This window comes from Chiloscyllium plagiosum, unplaced genomic scaffold (genome assembly GCF_037043375.1).
Source record: "Chiloscyllium plagiosum isolate Xiang-an unplaced genomic scaffold, Cpla_swu_hap1 HiC_scaffold_50, whole genome shotgun sequence".
NCBI classification, from domain to species: domain Eukaryota; kingdom Metazoa; phylum Chordata; class Chondrichthyes; order Orectolobiformes; family Hemiscylliidae; genus Chiloscyllium; species Chiloscyllium plagiosum.
The window spans coordinates 52,920,214-52,941,796 of NW_028270188.1; the positions used below are offsets into that span (position 1 = coordinate 52,920,214).

Below are 21,583 nucleotides of genomic sequence, written 5' to 3' on the forward strand. Positions count from 1 at the left end.
GGGACAATTTAGCATGGCCAACCCACCCTAACCTGCACATCCCTGGGCACTACAGGACAATTTAGCATGGCCAATCCACCCTAACCTGCACATCCCTGGGCACTATGGGACAATTTAGCATGGCCAATCCACCCTAACCTGCACATCCCTGGGCACGATGGGACAATTTAGCATGGCCAATCCACCCTAACCTGCACATTCCTGGACACTATGGGACAATTTCCCATGGCCAATCCACCCTAACCTGCACATCCCTGGGACTATGGGACAATTTCCCATGGCCAATCCACCCTAACCTGCACATCCCTGGGACTATGGGACAATTTAGCATGGCCAATCCACCCTAACCTGCACATCCCTGGGCACTATGGGGCAATTTAGCATGGCCAATCCACCCTAACCTGCACATCCCTGGGCACAATGGGACAGTTTAACATGGTCTATCCTCCCTTTGCGAGGGCCGCTAGGAGCAGATGAAAGATCCTGACCCCACCCTACGACGTCCACACCCACGACCGAATTGTGATCAGAGTTTCTGTGAACTGCCTCCAATGGCAGTGTGTCCCCGAGAACATTCCAGTGCAGTACAGGCCCTTTGGCCCACAAAGTGATGCTGACCTGTGGAACCAATCCGAAGCCCATCTAAACCTGCACTTTCCACTCTCATCCATACGTCTATCCAATGAGCATTTTAAATGCCCTTAAAGTTGGCGGGTCTACTACAGTTGCAGGCAGTGTCTTCCTCACCCTTACTGCTCTCCGAATAAAGAAACTACCTCTAACATCTTTCCTGTATCGATCACCTCTCAATTGAAAGCTATGTCCCCTCGTGTTAGCCATCACCATCCAAGGAAAAAGGCTCTCCCTGTCCACCCTATCTAACCCTCTGATTATCTTGTATGTCTCAATTAAGTCACCTCTCAACCTTCTCTCCAACTCCCTGAAAGGGGAGTAAAACTGGACACGGTACAGCACGTTGGTTAGGCCACTTTTGGAATATTGTGTGCAATTCTAGTCTGCCTCCTGTAAGATGGGCGTTTGAACCCTTTGAGCTTTCACGGAAACATTTACAAGGATGTTGCTGCAGTTGGAGGGTTTGAGCTATAGGGAGAGGTTGAATAGGCTGGGGCTGGTTTCCCTGAAGCGTCGGAGGCTGAGGGGTGACCTTATAGTAGATTATAAAATCATGAGGGGCATGGATAGGGTGGATTGACAAATCTTTTCCCCCTGGGGTGGGTGACTCCAGAACTAGAGGGACATAGGTTTAGGGTGAGAGGGGAAAGATATAAAAGGGACCTGAGGGGCAGCGTTTTCACGCAGAGGGTTGTGCTTGTGAGTGAAGTGGTGGAGGCTGGTACAATGACCGCATTTAAAAGGCATCTGGATGGGGACATGAATAGGAAGGGTTTAGAGGGATATGGGCCAAATGCTGGCAAATGGGACTAGATTAGGTTAGGATATCTGGTCAGCATGGACGGGTTGGGCTGAAGGGTCTTTTTCTATGCTGCACAGCTCTGACTCTTGAGTTTAGTCTGCCAAGCCCTGTACAGTTCGGATAAGACTTTTTATATGGTGAATATTTGACTGGCCACCTCTGCGTACTGAGCCCTTGTCTATAAGAATGTCAGTGCGTGTGTGACCCTGAGGAGATGGTGTCTCTGTAGGTACCCTCTGGGTTAGGCCCAGCTGCTGGCATTAGGAACATGATGGATGGACCGGGTGAGCTGTGCTGAAGAGGTCAGGGGTTACGTGGGGAGGTTCCCTGGTTGTTTTTCGGAGGGAGGGAGAGTCTCAGCTCACCACGCTCACTTTGTTTTGCAGTTTGAGGAGATGTGGGAGTCGTCTAGACGAGAGGAGTCAGCAAAAGAGGACAATGGTGAGTGGCGGTGGGCGTGCAGGGCGGAGCTGCCAGGGTCTGGCAAAATGGGGGCTACATGTGTCCATGTGTTGGCCATGGATGGGCTTGGAATATCTCAGCTCATCTCAAACGCAGCTCACTGCATCCTACCATACGGTGCTTTCACTGAATTGTTTCCTGGTTCAGTGCAGGTTGGTTCTTTTTTATCATTTTCGACTTTGTTTCCAAATCGACCTCCCTATTCCTGTTGTCTGTAATACCAATGACTCCCACCTTGTCCCTGTCACCACCTCCAGCCCCTACACCCTGTCTGTATCTCCGTCACCACCTCCTGTCCCTACACCCTGTCTGTATCTCCGTCACCCCCTCCAGCCCCTACACCCTGTCTGTATCTCCGTCACCACCTCCTGTCCCTACACCCTGTCTGTATCACCGTCACCACCTCCAGCCCCTACACCCTGTCTGTATCACCGTCACCACCTCCTGTCCCTACACCCTGTCTGTATCTCCGTCACCACCTCCTGTCCCTACACCCTGTCTGTATCTCCGTCACCACCTCCTGTCCCTACACCCTGTCTGTATCTCCGTCACCACCTCCAGCCCCTACACCCTGTCTGTATCTCCGTCACCACCTCCTGTCCCTACACCCTGTCTGTATCACCGTCACCACCTCCTGTCCCTACACCCTGTCTGTATCTCCGTCACCACCTCCTGTCCCTACACCCTGTCTGTATCTCCGTCACCACCTCCTGTCCCTACACCCTGTCTGTATCTCCGTCACCACCTCCAGCCCCTACACCCTGTCTGTATCTCCGTCACCACCTCCTGTCCCTACGTCCTGTCTGTATCTCCGTCACCCCCTCCAGCCCCTACACCCTGTCTGTATCTCCGTCACCACCTCCAGTCCCTACACCCTGTCTGTATCTCCGTCACCACCTCCTGTCCCTACACCCTGTCTGTATCACCGTCACCACCTCCTGTCCCTACACCCTGTCTGTATCTCCGTCACCACCTCCTGTCCCTACACCCTGTCTGTATCACCGTCACCACCTCCAGCCCCTACACCCTGTCTGTATCTCCGTCACCACCTCCTGTCCCTACACCCTGTCTGTATCTCCGTCACCACCTCCTGCCCCTACACCCTGTCTGTATCTCCGTCACCACCTCCAGCCCCTACACCCTGTCTGTATCTCCGTCACCACCTCCTGTCCCTACGTCCTGTCTGTATCTCCGTCACCCCCTCCAGCCCCTACACCCTGTCTGTATCTCCGTCACCACCTCCTGTCCCTACACCCTGTCTGTATCTCCGTCACCACCTCCTGTCCCTACACCCTGTCTGTATCTCCGTCACCCCCTCCAGCCCCTACACCCTGTCTGTATCTCCGTCACCACCTCCAGCCCCTACACCCTGTCTGTATCTCCGTCACCCCCTCCTGTCCCTACACCCTGTCTGTATCTCCGTCACCACCTCCAGCCCCTACACCCTGTCTGTATCTCCGTCACCCCCTCCTGTCCCTACACCCTGTCTGTATCTCCGTCACCCCCTCCAGCCCCTACACCCTGTCTGTATCTCCGTCACCACCTCCAGCCCCTACACCCTGTCTGTATCTCCGTCACCCCCTCCAGCCCCTACACCCTGTCTGTATCTCCGTCACCACCTCCAGCCCCTACACCCTGTCTGTATCTCCGTCACCACCTCCAGCCTCTACACCCTGTCTGTATCTCCGTCACCACCTCCTGTCCCTACACCCTGTCTGTATCACCGTCACCACCTCCTGTCCCTACACCCTGTCTGTATCACCGTCACCACCTCCTGTCCCTACACCCTGTCTGTATCACCGTCACCACCTCCTGTCCCTACACCCTGTCTGTATCTCCGTCACCACCTCCAGCCCCTACACCCTGTCTGTATCTCCGTCACCACCTCCTGCCCCTACACCCTGTCTGTATCTCCGTCACCACCTCCTGTCCCTACACCCTGTCTGTATCTCCGTCACCACCTCCTGTCCCTACACCCTGTCTGTATCTCCGTCACCACCTCCTGCCCCTACACCCTGTCTGTATCTCCGTCACCACCTCCTGCCCCTACACCCTGTCTGTATCTCCGTCACCACCTCCAGCCCCTACACCCTGTCTGTATCTCCGTCACCACCTCCTGCCCCTACACCCTGTCTGTATCTCCGTCACCACCTCCTGCCCCTACACCCTGTCTGTATCTCCGTCACCACCTCCAGCCCCTACACCCTGTCTGTATCTCCGTCACCACCTCCTGCCCCTACACCCTGTCTGTATCTCCGTCACCACCTCCTGTCCCTACACCCTGTCTGTATCTCCGTCACCACCTCCTGCCTCTACACCCTGTCTGTATCTCCGTCACCACCTCCTGTCCCTACACCCTGTCTGTATCACCGTCACCACCTCCTGTCCCTACACCCTGTCTGTATCTCCGTCACCACCTCCTGCCCCTACACCCTGTCTGTATCTCCGTCACCACCTCCAGCCCCTACACCCTGTCTGTATCTCCGTCACCACCTCCTGCCCCTACACCCTGTCTGTATCTCCGTCACCACCTCCAGCCCCTACACCCTGTCTGTATCTCCGTCACCACCTCCAGCCCCTACACCCTGTCTGTATCTCCGTCACCACCTCCAGCCCCTACACCCTGTCTGTATCTCCGTCACCACCTCCTGCCCCTACACCCTGTCTGTATCACCGTCACCACCTCCTGTCCCTACACCCTGTCTGTATCTCCGTCACCACCTCCTGTCCCTACACCCTGTCTGTATCTCCGTCACCACCTCCTGTCCCTACACCCTGTCTGTATCTCCGTCACCACCTCCAGCCCCTACACCCTGTCTGTATTACCGTCACCACCTCCTGTCCCTACACCCTGTCTGTATCTCCGTCACCACCTCCAGCCCCTACACCCTGTCTGTATCTCCGTCACCACCTCCAGCCCCTACACCCTGTCTGTATCTCCGTCACCCCCTCCAGCCCCTACACCCTGTCTGTATCTCCGTCACCACCTCCTGTCCCTACACCCTGTCTGTATCACCGTCACCACCTCCAGCCCCTACACCCTGTCTGTATCTCCGTCACCACCTCCTGTCCCTACACCCTGTCTGTATCTCCGTCACCACCTCCTGTCCCTACACCCTGTCTGTATCTCCGTCACCACCTCCTGCCCCTACACCCTGTCTGTATCTCCGTCACCACCTCCTGTCCCTACACCCTGTCTGTATCTCCGTCACCACCTCCAGCCCCTACACCCTGTCTGTATCTCCGTCACCACCTCCTGTCCCTACACCCTGTCTGTATCACCGTCACCACCTCCTGTCCCTACACCCTGTCTGTATCTCCGTCACCACCTCCAGTCCCTACACCCTGTCTGTATCTCCGTCACCACCTCCAGCCCCTACACCCTGTCTGTATTACCGTCACCACCTCCTGTCCCTACACCCTGTCTGTATCTCCGTCACCACCTCCTGCCCCTACACCCTGTCTGTATCTCCGTCACCACCTCCAGCCCCTACACCCTGTCTGTATCTCCGTCACCACCTCCTGTCCCTACACCCTGTCTGTATCTCCGTCACCACCTCCTGCCCCTACACCCTGTCTGTATCTCCGTCACCACCTCCTGTCCCGACACCCTGTCTGTATCTCCGTCACCACCTCCAGCCCCTACACCCTGTCTGTATCACCGTCACCACCTCCTGTCCCTACACCCTGTCTGTATCTCCGTCACCACCTCCTGTCCCTACACCCTGTCTGTATCACCGTCACCACCTCCAGCCTCTACACCCTGTCTGTATCTCCGTCACCACCTCCTGTCCCTACACCCTGTCTGTATCTCCGTCACCACCTCCTGCCTCTACACCCTGTCTGTATCTCCGTCACCACCTCCTGCCCCTACACCCTGTCTGTATCTCCGTCACCACCTCCAGCCCCTACACCCTGTCTGTATCTCCGTCACCACCTCCTGTCCCTACACCCTGTCTGTATCTCCGTCACCCCCTCCTGTCCCTACACCCTGTCTGTATCTCCGTCACCCCCTTCAGCCCCTACACCCTGTCTGTATCTCCGTCACCCCCTCCTGCCCCTACACCCTGTCTGTATCTCCGTCACCCCCTCCTGCCCCTACACCCTGTCTGTATCTCCGTCACCACCTCCTGTCCCTACACCCTGTCTGTATCTCCGTCACCCCCTCCAGCCCCTATACCCTGTCTGTATCACCGTCACCACCTCCAGCCCCTACACCCTGTCTGTATCACCGTCACCACCTCCAGCCCCTACACCCTGTCTGTATCTCCGTCACCACCTCCTGTCCCTACACCCTGTCTGTATCTCCGTCACCACCTCCTGTCCCTACACCCTGTCTGTATCTCCGTCACCACCTCCTGCCCCTACACCCTGTCTGTATCTCCGTCACCCCCTCCAGCCCCTATACCCTGTCTGTATCACCGTCACCACCTCCTGTCCCTACACCCTGTCTGTATCTCCGTCACCACCTCCTGCCCCTACACCCTGTCTGTATCTCCGTCACCCCCTCCAGCCCCTACACCCTGTCTGTATCTCCGTCCCCACCTCCAGTCCCTACACCCTGTCTGTATCTCCGTCACCACCTCCTGCCCCTACACCCTGTCTGTATCTCCGTCACCACCTCCAGTCCCTACACCCTGTCTGTATCTCCGTCACCACCTCCTGTCCCTACACCCTGTCTGTATCACCGTCACCACCTCCTGTCCCTACACCCTGTCTGTATCTCCGTCACCACCTCCAGCCCCTACACCCTGTCTGTATCTCCGTCACCACCTCCTGCCCCTACACCCTGTCTGTATCTCCGTCACCACCTCCTGTCCCTACACCCTGTCTGTATCTCCGTCACCACCTCCTGCCCCTACACCCTGTCTGTATCTCCGTCACCACCTCCTGCCCCTACACCCTGTCTGTATCTCCGTCACCACCTCCTGTCCCTACACCCTGTCTGTATCTCCGTCACCCGCTCCTGTCCCTACACCCTGTCTGTATCTCCGTCACCACCTCCAGCCCCTCCACCCTGTCTGTATCTCCGTCACCACCTCCAGCCCCTACACCCTGTCTGTATCTCCGTCACCACCTCCTGTCCCTACACCCTGTCTGTATCACCGTCACCACCTCCTGTCCCTACACCCTGTCTGTATCTCCGTCACCCGCTCCTGTCCCTACACCCTGTCTGTATCTCCGTCACCACCTCCAGCCCCTCCACCCTGTCTGTATCTCCGTCACCACCTCCAGCCCCTACACCCTGTCTGTATCTCCGTCACCACCTCCTGTCCCTACACCCTGTCTGTATCTCCGTCACCACCTCCTGTCCCTACACCCTGTCTGTATCTCCGTCACCACCTCCTGTCCCTACACCCTGTCTGTATCTCCGTCACCACCTCCTGCCCCTACACCCTGTCTGTATCTCCGTCACCACCTCCAGCCCCTACACCCTGTCTGTATCTCCGTCACCACCTCCAGCCCCTACACCCTGTCTGTATCTCCGTCACCACCTCCTGTCCCTACACCCTGTCTGTATCTCCGTCACCACCTCCTGTCCCTACACCCTGTCTGTATCTCCGTCACCACCTCCTGTCCCTACACCCTGTCTGTATCTCCGTCACCACCTCCAGCCCCTACACCCTGTCTGTATCTCCGTCACCACCTCCTGTCCCTACACCCTGTCTGTATCTCCGTCACCACCTCCTGTCCCTACACCCTGTCTGTATCTCCGTCACCACCTCCTGCCCCTACACCCTGTCTGTATCTCCGTCACCACCTCCTGTCCCTACACCCTGTCTGTATCTCCGTCACCACCTCCTGTCCCTACACCCTGTCTGTATCTCCGTCACCACCTCCTGTCCCTACACCCTGTCTGTATCTCCGTCACCACCTCCTGTCCCTACACCCTGTCTGTATCTCCGTCACCACCTCCAGCCCCTACACCCTGTCTGTATCTCCGTCACCACCTCCTGTCCCTACACCCTGTCTGTATCTCCGTCACCACCTCCAGCCCCTACACCCTGTCTGTATCTCCGTCACCACCTCCAGTCCCTACACCCTGTCTGTATCTCCGTCACCACCTCCTGTCCCTACACCCTGTCTGTATCTCCGTCACCACCTCCAGCCCCTACACCCTGTCTGTATCTCCGTCACCACCTCCAGCCCCGACACCCTGTCTGTATCTCCGTCACCACCTCCTGCCCCTACACCCTGTCTGTATCTCCGTCACCACCTCCTGCCCCTACACCCTGTCTGTATCTCCGTCACCACCTCCAGCCTCTACACCCTGTCTGTATCACCGTCACCACCTCCTGTCCCTACGTCCTGTCTGTATCACCGTCACCACCTCCAGCCCCTACACCCTGTCTGTATCTCGGTCACCACCTCCAGCCCCTACACCCTGTCTGTATCTCCGTCACCACCTCCTGTCCCTACACCCTGTCTGTATCTCCGTCACCCCCTCCAGCCCCTACACTCTGTCTGTATCTCCGTCACCACCTCCTGTCCCTACACCCTGTCTGTATCTCCGTCACCACCTCCTGTCCCTACACCCTGTCTGTATCACCGTCACCACCTCCTGTCCCTACACCCTGTCTGTATCTCCGTCACCACCTCCTGTCCCTACACCCTGTCTGTATCTCCGTCACCACCTCCTGCCCCTACACCCTGTCTGTATCTCCGTCACCACCTCCTGTCCCTACACCCTGTCTGTATCTCCGTCACCACCTCCTGTCCCTACACCCTGTCTGTATCTCCGTCACCACCCCCAGCCCCTACACCCTGTCTGTATCTCCGTCACCACCTCCAGCCCCTACACCCTGTCTGTATCTCCGTCACCACCTCCTGTCCCTACACCCTGTCTGTATCTCCGTCACCACCTCCTGTCCCTACACCCTGTCTGTATCTCCGTCACCACCCCCAGCCCCTACACCCTGTCTGTATCTCCGTCACCACCTCCTGTCCCTACACCCTGTCTGTATCTCCGTCACCACCTCCAGCCTCTACACCCTGTCTGTATCTCCGTCACCACCTCCTGTCCCTACACCCTGTCTGTATCTCCGTCACCACCTCCTGCCCCTACACCCTGTCTGTATCACCGTCACCACCTCCAGCCCCTACACCCTGTCTGTATCACCGTCACCACCTCCTGTCCCTACACCCTGTCTGTATCTCCGTCACCACCTCCTGCCCCTACACCCTGTCTGTATCTCCGTCACCACCTCCTGTCCCTACACCCTGTCTGTATCTCCGTCACCACCTCCTGTCCCTACACCCTGTCTGTATCTCCGTCACCACCCCCAGCCCCTACACCCTGTCTGTATCTCCGTCACCACCTCCAGCCCCTACACCCTGTCTGTATCTCCGTCACCACCTCCTGCCCCTACACCCTGTCTGTATCTCCGTCACCACCTCCTGCCCCTACACCCTGTCTGTATCTCCGTCACCACCTCCTGTCCCTACACCCTGTCTGTATCTCCGTCACCACCTCCTGCCCCTACACCCTGTCTGTATCTCCGTCACCACCTCCAGCCCCTACACCCTGTCTGTATCACCGTCACCCCCTCCTGTCCCTACACCCTGTCTGTATCTCCGTCACCACCTCCTGCCCCTACACCCTGTCTGTATCTCCGTCACCACCTCCAGCCCCTACACCCTGTCTGTATCTCCGTCACCACCTCCAGCCCCTACACCCTGTCTGTATCACCGTCACCCCCTCCTGTCCCTACACCCTGTCTGTATCTCCGTCACCACCTCCAGCCCCTACACCCTGTCTGTATCTCCGTCACCACCTCCTGTCCCTACACCCTGTCTGTATCTCCGTCACCACCTCCTGTCCCTACACCCTGTCTGTATCTCCGTCACCGCCTCCTGCCCCTACACCCTGTCTGTATCTCCGTCACCCCCTCCAGCCTCTACACCCTGTCTGTATCTCCGTCACCCCCTCCAGCCTCTACACCCTGTCTGTATCTCCGTCACCACCTCCAGCCCCTACACCCTGTCTGTATCTCCGTCACCCCCTCCAGCCACTAAACCCTGTCTGTATCTCCGTCACCACCTCCTGCCCCTACACCCTGTCTGTATCTCCGTCACCCCCTCCAGCCTCTACACCCTGTCTGTATCTCCGTCACCACCTCCTGTCCCTACACCCTGTCTGTATCTCCGTCACCACCTCCAGCCCCTACACCCTGTCTGTATCTCCGTCACCCCCTCCAGCCTCTACACCCTGTCTGTATCTCCGTCACCACCTCCTGTCCCTACACCCTGCCTGTATCTCCGTCACCACCTCCAGCCTCTACACCCTGTCTGTATCTCCGTCACCACCTCCTGTCCCTACACCCTGTCTGTATCTCCGTCACCACCTCCTGCCTCTACACCCTGTCTGTATCTCCGTCACCACCTCCAGCCTCTACACCCTGTCTGTATCTCCGTCACCACCTCCAGCCCCTACACCCTGTCTGTATCTCCGTCACCCCCTCCAGCCTCTACACCCTGTCTGTATCTCCGTCACCACCTCCAGCCCCTACACCCTGTCTGTATCTCCGTCACCACCTCCTGTCCCTACACCCTGTCTGTATCTCCGTCACCACCTCCTGTCCCTACACCCTGTCTGTATCTCCGTCACCACCTCCTGTCCCTACACCCTGTCTGTATCTCCGTCACCACCTCCTGTCCCTACACCCTGTCTGTATCTCCGTCACCACCTCCAGCCTCTACACCCTGTCTGTATCTCCGTCACCACCTCCTGTCCCTACACCCTGTCTGTATCTCCGTCACCCCCTCCAGCCCCTACACCCTGTCTGTATCTCCGTCACCACCTCCTGCCTCTACACCCTGTCTGTATCTCCGTCACCACCTCCAGCCTCTACACCCTGTCTGTATCTCCGTCACCACCTCCAGCCCCTACACCCTGTCTGTATCTCCGTCACCACCTCCAGCCCCTACACCCTGTCTGTATCTCCGTCACCACCTCCTGTCCCTACACCCTGTCTGTATCTCCGTCACCACCTCCTGCCCCTACACCCTGTCTGTATCTCCGTCACCACCTCCAGCCCCTACACCCTGTCTGTATCTCCGTCACCACCTCCTGCCCCTACACCCTGTCTGTATCTCCGTCACCACCTCCTGCCCCTACACCCTGTCTGTATCTCCGTCACCACCTCCAGCCCCTACACCCTGTCTGTATCTCCGTCACCCCCTCCAGCCCCTACACCCTGTCTGTATCTCCGTCACCCCCTCCAGCCTCTACACCCTGTCTGTATCTCCGTCACCCCCTCCAGCCTCTACACCCTGTCTGTATCTCCGTCACCCCCTCCAGCCTCTACACCCTGTCTGTATCTCCGTCACCCCCACCAGCCCCTACACCCTGTCTGTATCTCCGTCACCCCCACCAGCCCCTACACCCTGTCTGTATCTCCGTCACCCCCTCCAGCCTCTACACCCTGTCTGTATCTCCGTCACCCCCACCAGCCCCTACACCCTGTCTGTATCTCCGTCACCCCCTCCAGCCTCTACACCCTGTCTGTATCTCCGTCACCCCCACCAGCCCCTACACCCTGTCTGTATCTCCGTCACCCCCTCCAGCCCCTACACCCTGTCTGTATCTCCGTCACCCCCTCCTGTCCCTACACCCTGTCTGTATCTCCATCACCACCTCCTGTCCCTACACCCTGTCTGTATCTCCGTCACCCCCTCCAGCCCCTACACCCTGTCTGTATCACCGTCACCACCTCCTGTCCCTACATCCTGTCTGTATCTCCGTCACCACCTCCAGCCCCTACACCCTGTCTGTATCTCCGTCACCACCTCCTGTCCCTACACCCTGTCTGTATCTCCGTCACCACCTCCTGCCCCTACACCCTGTCTGTATCTCCGTCACCACCTCCAGCCCCTACACCCTGTCTGTATCTCCGTCACCACCTCCAGCCCCGACACCCTGTCTGTATCTCCGTCACCACCTCCAGCCTCTACACCCTGTCTGTATCTCCGTCACCCCCTCCAGCCCCTACACCCTGTCTGTATCTCCGTCACCACCCCCTGCCCCTACACCCTGTCTGTATCTCCGTCACCACCTCCTGTCCCTACACCCTGTCTGTATCACCGTCACCACCTCCAGCCTCTACACCCTGTCTGTATCTCCGTCACCACCTCCTGTCCCTACACCCTGTCTGTATCACCGTCACCACCTCCTGTCCCTACACCCTGTCTGTATCTCCGTCACCACCTCCAGCCTCTACACCCTGTCTGTATCACCGTCACCACCTCCTGTCCCTACACCCTGTCTGTATCTCCGTCACCCCCTCCAGCCCCTACACCCTGTCTGTATCACCGTCACCACCTCCTGTCCCTACACCCTGTCTGTATCACCGTCACCACCTCCTGTCCCTACACCCTGTCTGTATCTCCGTCACCCCCTCCAGCCCCTACACCCTGTCTGTATCTCCGTCACCACCTCCAGCCCCTACACCCTGTCTGTATCTCCGTCACCACCTCCTGCCTCTACACCCTGTCTGTATCTCCGTCACCACCTCCTGTCCCTACACCCTGTCTGTATCTCCGTCACCCCCTCCTGTCCCTACACCCTGTCTGTATCTCCGTCACCACCTCCTGTCCCTACACCCTGTCTGTATCTCCGTCACCACCTCCTGTCCCTACACCCTGTCTGTATCTCCGTCACCACCTCCTGCCTCTACACCCTGTCTGTATCTCCGTCACCACCTCCTGTCCCTACACCCTGTCTGTATCACCGTCACCACCTCCTGTCCCTACACCCTGTCTGTATCTCCGTCACCACCTCCTGCCCCTACACCCTGTCTGTATCACCGTCACCACCTCCTGTCCCTACACCCTGTCTGTATCTCCGTCACCACCTCCTGTCCCTACACCCTGTCTGTATCTCCGTCACCACCTCCTGTCCCTACACCCTGTCTGTATCTCCGTCACCACCTCCTGTCCCTACACCGTGTCTGTATCACCGTCACCACCTCCTGTCCCTACATCCTGTCTGTATCTCCGTCACCACCTCCTGCCCCTACACCCTGTCTGTATCACCGTCACCACCTCCTGTCCCTACACCCTGTCTGTATCTCCGTCACCACCTCCTGCCCCTACACCCTGTCTGTATCACCGTCACCACCTCCTGTCCCTACACCCTGTCTGTATCTCCGTCACCACCTCCTGTCCCTACACCCTGTCTGTATCTCCGTCACCACCTCCTGCCTCTACACCCTGTCTGTATCTCCGTCACCACCTCCAGCCCCTACACCCTGTCTGTATCACCGTCACCACCTCCTGTCCCTACACCCTGTCTGTATCTCCGTCACCACCTCCAGCCCCTACACCCTGTCTGTATCTCCGTCACCACCTCCTGTCCCTACACCCTGTCTGTATCTCCGTCACCACCTCCTGCCCCTACACCCTGTCTGTATCTCCTTCACCACCTCCTGTCCCTACACCCTGTCTGTATCTCCGTCACCACCTCCTGTCCCTACACCCTGTCTGTATCACCGTCACCAACTCCTGCCCCTACACCCTGTCTGTATCTCCGTCACCACCTCCAGCCCCTACACCCTGTCTGTATCTCCGTCACCCCCTCCAGCCCCTACACCCTGTCTGTATCTCCGTCACCACCTCCTGTCCCTACACCCTGTCTGTATCTCCGTCACCACCTCCTGTCCCTACACCCTGTCTGTATCTCCGTCACCACCTCCTGTCCCTACACCCTGTCTGTATCTCCGTCACCACCTCCTGCCCCTACACCCTGTCTGTATCTCCGTCACCACCTCCTGCCCCTACACCCTGTCTGTATCTCCGTCACCACCTCCTGTCCCTACACCCTGTCTGTATCTCCGTCACCCCCTCCTGTCACTACACCCTGTCTGTATCTCCGTCCCCACCTCCAGCCCCTACACCCTGTCTGTATCTCCGTCACCACCTCCTGTCCCTACACCCTGTCTGTATCTCTGTCACCACCTCCTGTCCCTACACCCTGTCTGTATCTCCGTCACCACCTCCTGTCCCTACACCCTGTCTGTATCTCCGTCACCACCTCCAGCCTCTACACCCTGTCTGTATCTCCGTCACCACCTCCTGTCCCTACACCCTGTCTGTATCTCCGTCACCACCTCCTGTCCCTACACCCTGTCTGTATCACCGTCACCACCTCCTGTCCCTACACCCTGTCTGTATCTCCGTCACCACCTCCTGTCCCTACACCCTGTCTGTATCTCCGTCACCACCTCCTGTCCCTACACCCTGTCTGTATCTCCGTCACCACCTCCAGCCCCTACACCCTGTCTGTATCTCCGTCACCACCTCCTGTCCCTACACCCTGTCTGTATCTGCTTCACCCCCTCCAGCCCCTACACCCTGTCTGTATCTCCGTCACCACCTCCTGCCCCTACACCCTGTCTGTATCTCCTTCACCCCCTCCAGCCCCTACACCCTGTCTGTATCTCCGTCACCACCTCCAGCCCCTACACCCTGTCTGTATCTCCGTCACCACCTCCTGTCCCTACACCCTGTCTGTATCTCCGTCACCACCTCCTGTCCCTACACCCTGTCTGTATCTCCGTCACCACCTCCTGTCCCTACACCCTGTCTGTATCTCCGTCACCACCTCCTGCCCCTACACCCTGTCTGTCTCTCCGTCACCACCTCCTGTCCCTACACCCTGTCTGTATCTCCGTCACCACCTCCAGCCTCTACACCCTGTCTGTATCACCGTCACCACCTCCTGCCCCTACACCCTGTCTGTCTCTCCGTCACCACCTCCTGTCCCTACACCCTGTCTGTATCTCCGTCACCACCTCCTGTCCCTACACCCTGTCTGTATCTCCGTCACCACCTCCAGCCCCTACACCCTGTCTGTATCACCGTCACCACCTCCTGCCCCTACACCCTGTCTGTATCTCCGTCACCACCTCCAGCCCCTACACCCTGTCTGTATCTCCGTCACCACCTCCAGCCCCTACACCCTGTCTGTATCACCGTCACCACCTCCTGTCCCTACACCCTGTCTGTATCTCCGTCACCACCTCCTGTCCCTACACCCTGTCTGTATCTCCGTCACCACCTCCTGTCCCTACACCCTGTCTGTATCTCCGTCACCCGCTCCTGTCCCTACACCCTGTCTGTATCTCCGTCACCACCTCCTGCCCCTACACCCTGTCTGTATCTCCGTCACCACCTCCAGCCCCTACACCCTGTCTGTATCTCCGTCACCACCTCCAGCCCCTACACCCTGTCTGTATCTCCGTCACCCCCTCCTGCCCCTACACCCTGTCTGTATCTCCGTCACCACCTCCTGCCCCTACACCCTGTCTGTATCTCCGTCACCCCCTCCTGCCCCTACACCCTGTCTGTATCTCCGTCACCCCCTCCTGCCCCTACACCCTGTCTGTATCTCCGTCACCACCTCCTGCCCCTACACCCTGTCTGTATCTCCGTCACCACCTCCTGTCCCTACACTCTGTCTGTATCTCCGTCACCACCTCCTGTCCCTACACCCTGTCTGTATCTCCGTCACCACCTCCTGTCCCTACACCCTGTCTGTATCTCCGTCACCACCTCCTGCCCCTACACTCTGTCTGTATCTCTGTCACCACCTCCTGTCCCTACACCCTGTCTGTATCTCCGTCACCACCTCCTGTCCCTACACCCTGTCTGTATCACCGTCACCACCTCCTGTCCCTACACCCTGTCTGTATCTCCGTCACCACCTCCTGTCCCTACACCCTGTCTGTATCTCCGTCACCCCCTCCAGCCCCTACACCCTGTCTGTATCTCCGTCACCCCCTCCTGCCCCTACACCCTGTCTGTATCTCCGTCACCACCTCCTGCCCCTACACTCTGTCTGTATCTCCGTCACCACCTCCTGTCCCTACACCCTGTCTGTATCTCCGTCACCACCTCCTGCCCCTACACCCTGTCTGTATCTCCGTCACCACCTCCTGTCCCTACACCCTGTCTGTATCTCCGTCACCACCTCCTGTCCCTACACTCTGTCTGTATCTCCGTCACCACCTCCTGTCCCTACACCCTGTCTGTATCTCCGTCACCACCTCCTGTCCCTACACCCTGTCTGTATCTCCGTCACCACCTCCTGCCCCTACACCCTGTCTGTATCTCCGTCACCACCTCCAGCCCCTACACCCTGTCTGTATCTCCGTCACCACCTCCTGTCCCTACACTCTGTCTGTATCTCCGTCACCACCTCCTGTCCCTACACCCTGTCTGTATCACCGTCACCCCCTCCTGTCCCTACACCCTGTCTGTATCTCCGTCACCACCTCCTGTCCCTACACCCTGTCTGTATCTCCGTCACCCCCTCCAGCCCCTACACCCTGTCTGTATCTCCGTCACCACCTCCTGTCCCTACACCCTGTCTGTATCTCCGTCACCACCTCCTGCCCCTACACCCTGTCTGTATCTCCGTCACCACCTCCAGCCCCTACACCCTGTCTGTATCTCCGTCACCACCTCCTGCCCCTACACTCTGTCTGTATCTCTGTCACCACCTCCTGTCCCTACACCCAGTCTGTATCACCGTCACCACCTCCTGTCCCTACACCCTGTCTGTATCTCCGTCACCACCTCCTGTCCCTACACCCTGTCTGTATCTCCGTCACCACCTCCTGTCCCTACACCCTGTCTGTATCTCCGTCACCACCTCCAGCCCCTACACCCTGTCTGTATCTCCGTCACCACCTCCTGTCCCTACACCCTGTCTGTATCTCCGTCACCACCTCCAGCCCCTACACCCTGTCTGTATCTCCGTCACCCCCTCCTGTCCCTACACCCTGTCTGTATCTCCGTCACCACCTTCTGCCCCTACACCCTGTCTGTATCTCCGTCACCACCTCCAGCCCCTACACCCTGTCTGTATCTCCGTCACCACCTCCTGTCCCTACACCCTGTCTGTATCTCCGTCACCACCTCCAGCCCCTACACCCTGTCTGTATCTCCGTCACCACCTCCAGCCCCTACACCCTGTCTGTATCACCGTCACCACCTCCTGTCCCTACACCCTGTCTGTATCTCCGTCACCCCCTCCTGTCCCTACACCCTGTCTGTATCTCCGTCACCACCTCCTGCCCCTACACCCTGTCTGTATCTCCGTCACCACCTCCAGCCCCTACACCCTGTCTGTATCTCCGTCACCACCTCCAGCCCCTACACCCTGTCTGTATCTCCGTCACCACCTCCAGCCCCTACACCCTGTCTGTATCTCCGTCACCACCTCCAGCCCCTACACCCTGTCTGTATCTCCGTCACCACCTCCTGTCCCTACACCCTGTCTGTATCTCCGTCACCACCTCCAGCCCCTACACCCTGTCTGTATCTCCGTCACCACCTCCTGTCCCTACACCCTGTCTGTATCTCCGTCACCACCTCCTGTCCCTACACCCTGTCTGTATCTCCGTCACCACCTCCTGTCCCTACACCCTGTCTGTATCTCCGTCACCACCTCCAGCCCCTACACCCTGTCTGTATCTCCGTCACCACCTCCTGTCCCTACACCCTGTCTGTATCTCCGTCACCACCTCCAGCCCCGACACCCTGTCTGTATCACCGTCACCACCTCCTGCCCCTACACCCTGTCTGTATCTCCGTCACCACCTCCAGCCCCTACACCCTGTCTGTATCTCCGTCACCACCTCCAGCCCCTACACCCTGTCTGTATCTCCGTCACCACCTCCTGTCCCTACACCCTGTCTGTATCTCCGTCACCACCTCCTGTCCCTACACCCTGTCTGTATCTCCGTCACCACCTCCAGCCCCGACACCCTGTCTGTATCTCCGTCACCACCTCCTGTCCCTACACCCTGTCTGTATCTCCGTCACCCCCTCCTGTCCCTACACCCTGTCTGTATCTCCGTCACCACCTCCTGCCCCTACACCTTGTCTGTATCACCGTCACCACCTCCTGCCCCTACACCCTGTCTGTATCACCGTCACCACCTCGAGCCCCTACACCCTGTCTGTATCTCCGTCACCACCTTCTGCCCCTACACCCTGTCTGTATCTCCGTCACCACCTCCTGTCCCTACACCCTGTCTGTATCTCCGTCACCACCTCCTGTCCCTACACCCTGTCTGTATCTCCGTCACCACCTCCTGTCCCTACACCCTGTCTGCATCACCGTCACCCCCTCCTGCCCCTACACCCTGTCTGTATCTCCGTCACCCCCTCCTGTCCCTACACCCTGTCTGTATCTCCGTCACCACCTCCTGTCCCTACACCCTGTCTGTATCTCCGTCACCACCTCCTGCCCCTACACCCTGTCTGTATCTCCGTCACCTCCAGCCCCTACACCCTGTCTGTATCACCGTCACCACCTCCTGTCCCTACACCCTGTCTGTATCTCCGTCACCCCCTCCTGCCCCTACACCCTGTCTGTATCTCCGTCACCCCCTCCTGTCCCTACACCCTGTCTGTATCTCCGTCACCACCTCCTGTCCCTACACCCTGTCTGTATCTCCGTCACCACCTCCTGCCCCTACACCCTGTCTGTATCTCCGTCACCACCTCCTGCCCCTACACCCTGTCTGTATCTCCGTCACCTCCAGCCCCTACACCCTGTCTGTATCACCGTCACCACCTCCTGTCCCTACACCCTGTCTGTATCTCCGTCACCCCCTCCTGCCCCTACACCCTGTCTGTATCTCCGTCACCCCCTCCTGTCCCTACACCCTGTCTGTATCTCCGTCACCCCCTCCTGTCCCTACACCCTGTCTGTATCTCCGTCACCACCTCCTGTCCCTACACCCTGTCTGTATCTCCGTCACCACCTCCTGTCCCTACACCCTGTCTGTATCTCCGTCACCACCTCCTGTCCCTACACCCTGTCTGTATCACCGTCACCACCTCCTGTCCCTACACCCTGTCTGTATCTCCGTCACCACCTCCTGTCCCTACACCCTGTCTGTATCTCCGTCACCCCCTCCTGCCCCTACACCCTGTCTGTATCTCCGTCACCCCCTCCTGTCCCTACACCCTGTCTGTATCTCCGTCACCACCTCCTGTCCCTACACCCTGTCTGTATCTCCGTCACCACCTCCTGCCCCTACACCCTGTCTGTATCTCCGTCACCACCTCCTGTCCCTACACCCTGTCTGTATCTCCGTCACCACCTCCTGTCCCTACACCCTGTCTGTATCTCCGTCACCCCCTCCTGTCCCTACACCCTGTCTGTATCTCCGTCACCCCCTCCTGTCCCTACACCCTGTCTGTATCTCCGTCACCACCTCCTGCCCCTACACCCTGTCTGTATCTCCGTCACCACCTCCAGTCCCTACACCCTGTCTGTATCTCCGTCACCACCTCCAGCCCCTACACCCTGTCTGTATCTCCGTCACCACCTCCTGCCCCTACACCCTGTCTGTATCTCCGTCACCACCTCCAGCCCCTACACCCTGTCTGTATCTCCGTCCCCACCTCCAGCCCCTACACCCTGTCTGTATCTCCGTCACCACCTCCTGTCCCTACACCCTGTCTGTATCTCCGTCACCACCTCCAGCCCCTACACCCTGTCTGTATCTCCGTCCCCACCTCCTGTCCCTACACCCTGTCTGTATCTCCGTCACCACCTCCTGTCCCTACACCCTGTCTGTATCACCGTCACCACCTCCTGTCCCTACACCCTGTCTGTATCTCCGTCACCACCTCCAGCCCCTACACCCTGTCTGTATCTCCGTCACCACCTCCTGTCCCTACACCCTGTCTGTATCTCCGTCACCACCTCCTGTCCCTACACCCTGTCTGTATCTCCGTCACCACCTCCTGCCCCTACACCCTGTCTGTATCTCCGTCACCACCTCCTGTCCCTACACCCTGTCTGTATCTCCGTCACCACCTCCTGTCCCTACACCCTGTCTGTATCTCCGTCACCACCTCCTGCCCCTACACCCTGTCTGTATCTCCGTCACCCCCTCCAGCCTCTACACCCTGTCTGTATCTCCGTCACCACCTCCAGCCCCTACACCCTGTCTGTATCACCGTCACCACCTCCTGTCCCTACACCCTGTCTGTATCTCCGTCACCACCTCCTGCCCCTACACCCCGTCTGTATCTCCGTCACCACCTCCTGTCCCTACACCCTGTCTGTATCTCCGTCACCACCTCCTGTCCCTACACCCTGTCTGTATCTCCGTCACCACCTCCTGTCCCTACACCCTGTCTGTATCTCCGTCACCACCTCCAGCCCCTACACCCTGTCTGTATCTCCGTCACCACCTCCTGCCCCTACACCCTGTCTGTATCTCCGTCACCACCTCCTGTCCCTACACCCTGTCTGTATCTCCGTCACCACCTCCTGTCCCTACACCCTGTCTGTATCTCCGTCACCACCTCCTGTCCCTACACCCTGTCTGTATCTCCGTCACCACCTCCTGTCCCTACACCCTGTCTGTATCTCCGTCACCACCTCCAGCCCCTACACCCTGTCTGTATCTCCGTCACCACCTCCTGCCCCTACACCCTGTCTGTATCTCCGTCACCACCTCCTGTCCCTACACCCTGTCTGTATCTCCGTCACCACCTCCTGTCCCTACACCCTGTCTGTATCTCCGTCACCACCTCCTGTCCCTACACCCTGTCTGTATCTCCGTCACCACCTCCAGCCCCTACACCCTGTCTGTATCACCGTCACCACCTCCAGCCCCTACACCCTGTCTGTATCTCCGTCACCACCTCCAGCCCCTACACCCTGTCTGTATCTCCGTCACCACCTCCTGTCCCTACACCCTGTCTGTATCTCCGTCACCACCTCCTGTCCCTACACCCTGTCTGTATCTCCGTCACCACCTCCTGTCCCTACACCCTGTCTGTATCTCCGTCACCACCTCCTGCCCCTACACCCTGTCTGTATCTCCGTCACCACCTCCAGCCCCTACACCCTGTCTGTATCTCCGTCACCACCTCCTGTCCCTACACCCTGTCTGTATCTCCGTCACCCCCTCCTGCCCCTACACCCTGTCTGTATCTCCGTCACCACCTCCTGTCCCTACACCCTGTCTGTATCTCCGTCACCACCTCCTGTCCCCTACACCCTGTCTGTATCTCCGTCACCACCTCCTGTCCCTACACCCTGTCTGTATCTCCGTCACCACCTCCTGTCCCTACACCCTGTCTGTATCTCCGTCACCATCTCCAGCCCCTACACCCTGTCTGTATCTCCGTCACCCCCTCCTGTCCCTACACCCTGTCTGTATCTCCGTCACCACCTCCTGCCCCTACACCCTGTCTGTATCTCCGTCACCACCTCCAGCCCCTACACCCTGTCTGTATCTCCGTCACCACCTCCTGTCCCTACACCCTGTCTGTATCTCCGTCACCACCTCCAGCCCCTACACCCTGTCTGTATCACCGTCACCACCTCCTGTCCCCTACACCCTGTCTGTATCTCCGTCACCACCTCCTGTCCCCTACACCCTGTCTGTATCACCGTCACCACCTCCTGTCCCCTACACCCTGTCTGTATCACCGTCACCACCTCCTGTCCCCTACACCCTGTCTGTATCTCCGTCACCACCTCCTGTCCCTACACCCTGTCTGTATCACCGTCACCACCTCCTGTCCCCTACACCCTGTCTGTATCTCCGTCACCACCTCCTGCCCCTACACCCTGTCTGTATCACCGTCACCACCTCCAGCCCCTACACCCTGTCTGTATCTCCGTCACCACCTCCTGTCCCTACACCC

At 58.5% G+C, this 21,583-nt stretch overlaps 1 protein-coding gene across 2 annotated transcripts in view; it reads left to right on the forward strand.

Moving 5' to 3' along the window:
* The window catches only part of hax1 (HCLS1 associated protein X-1), a 46,433-nt gene that overhangs the window by 11,363 nt on the left and 13,487 nt on the right, over positions 1 to 21,583 (forward strand). For both annotated transcript variants that reach the window (XM_087985003.1, XM_087985004.1), the window contains exon 4: positions 1,822 to 1,876. In XM_087985003.1, coding sequence (XP_087841129.1) covers positions 1,822 to 1,876 — 55 coding nt within the window. The remainder of the gene's footprint in view (positions 1 to 1,821; positions 1,877 to 21,583) is intronic.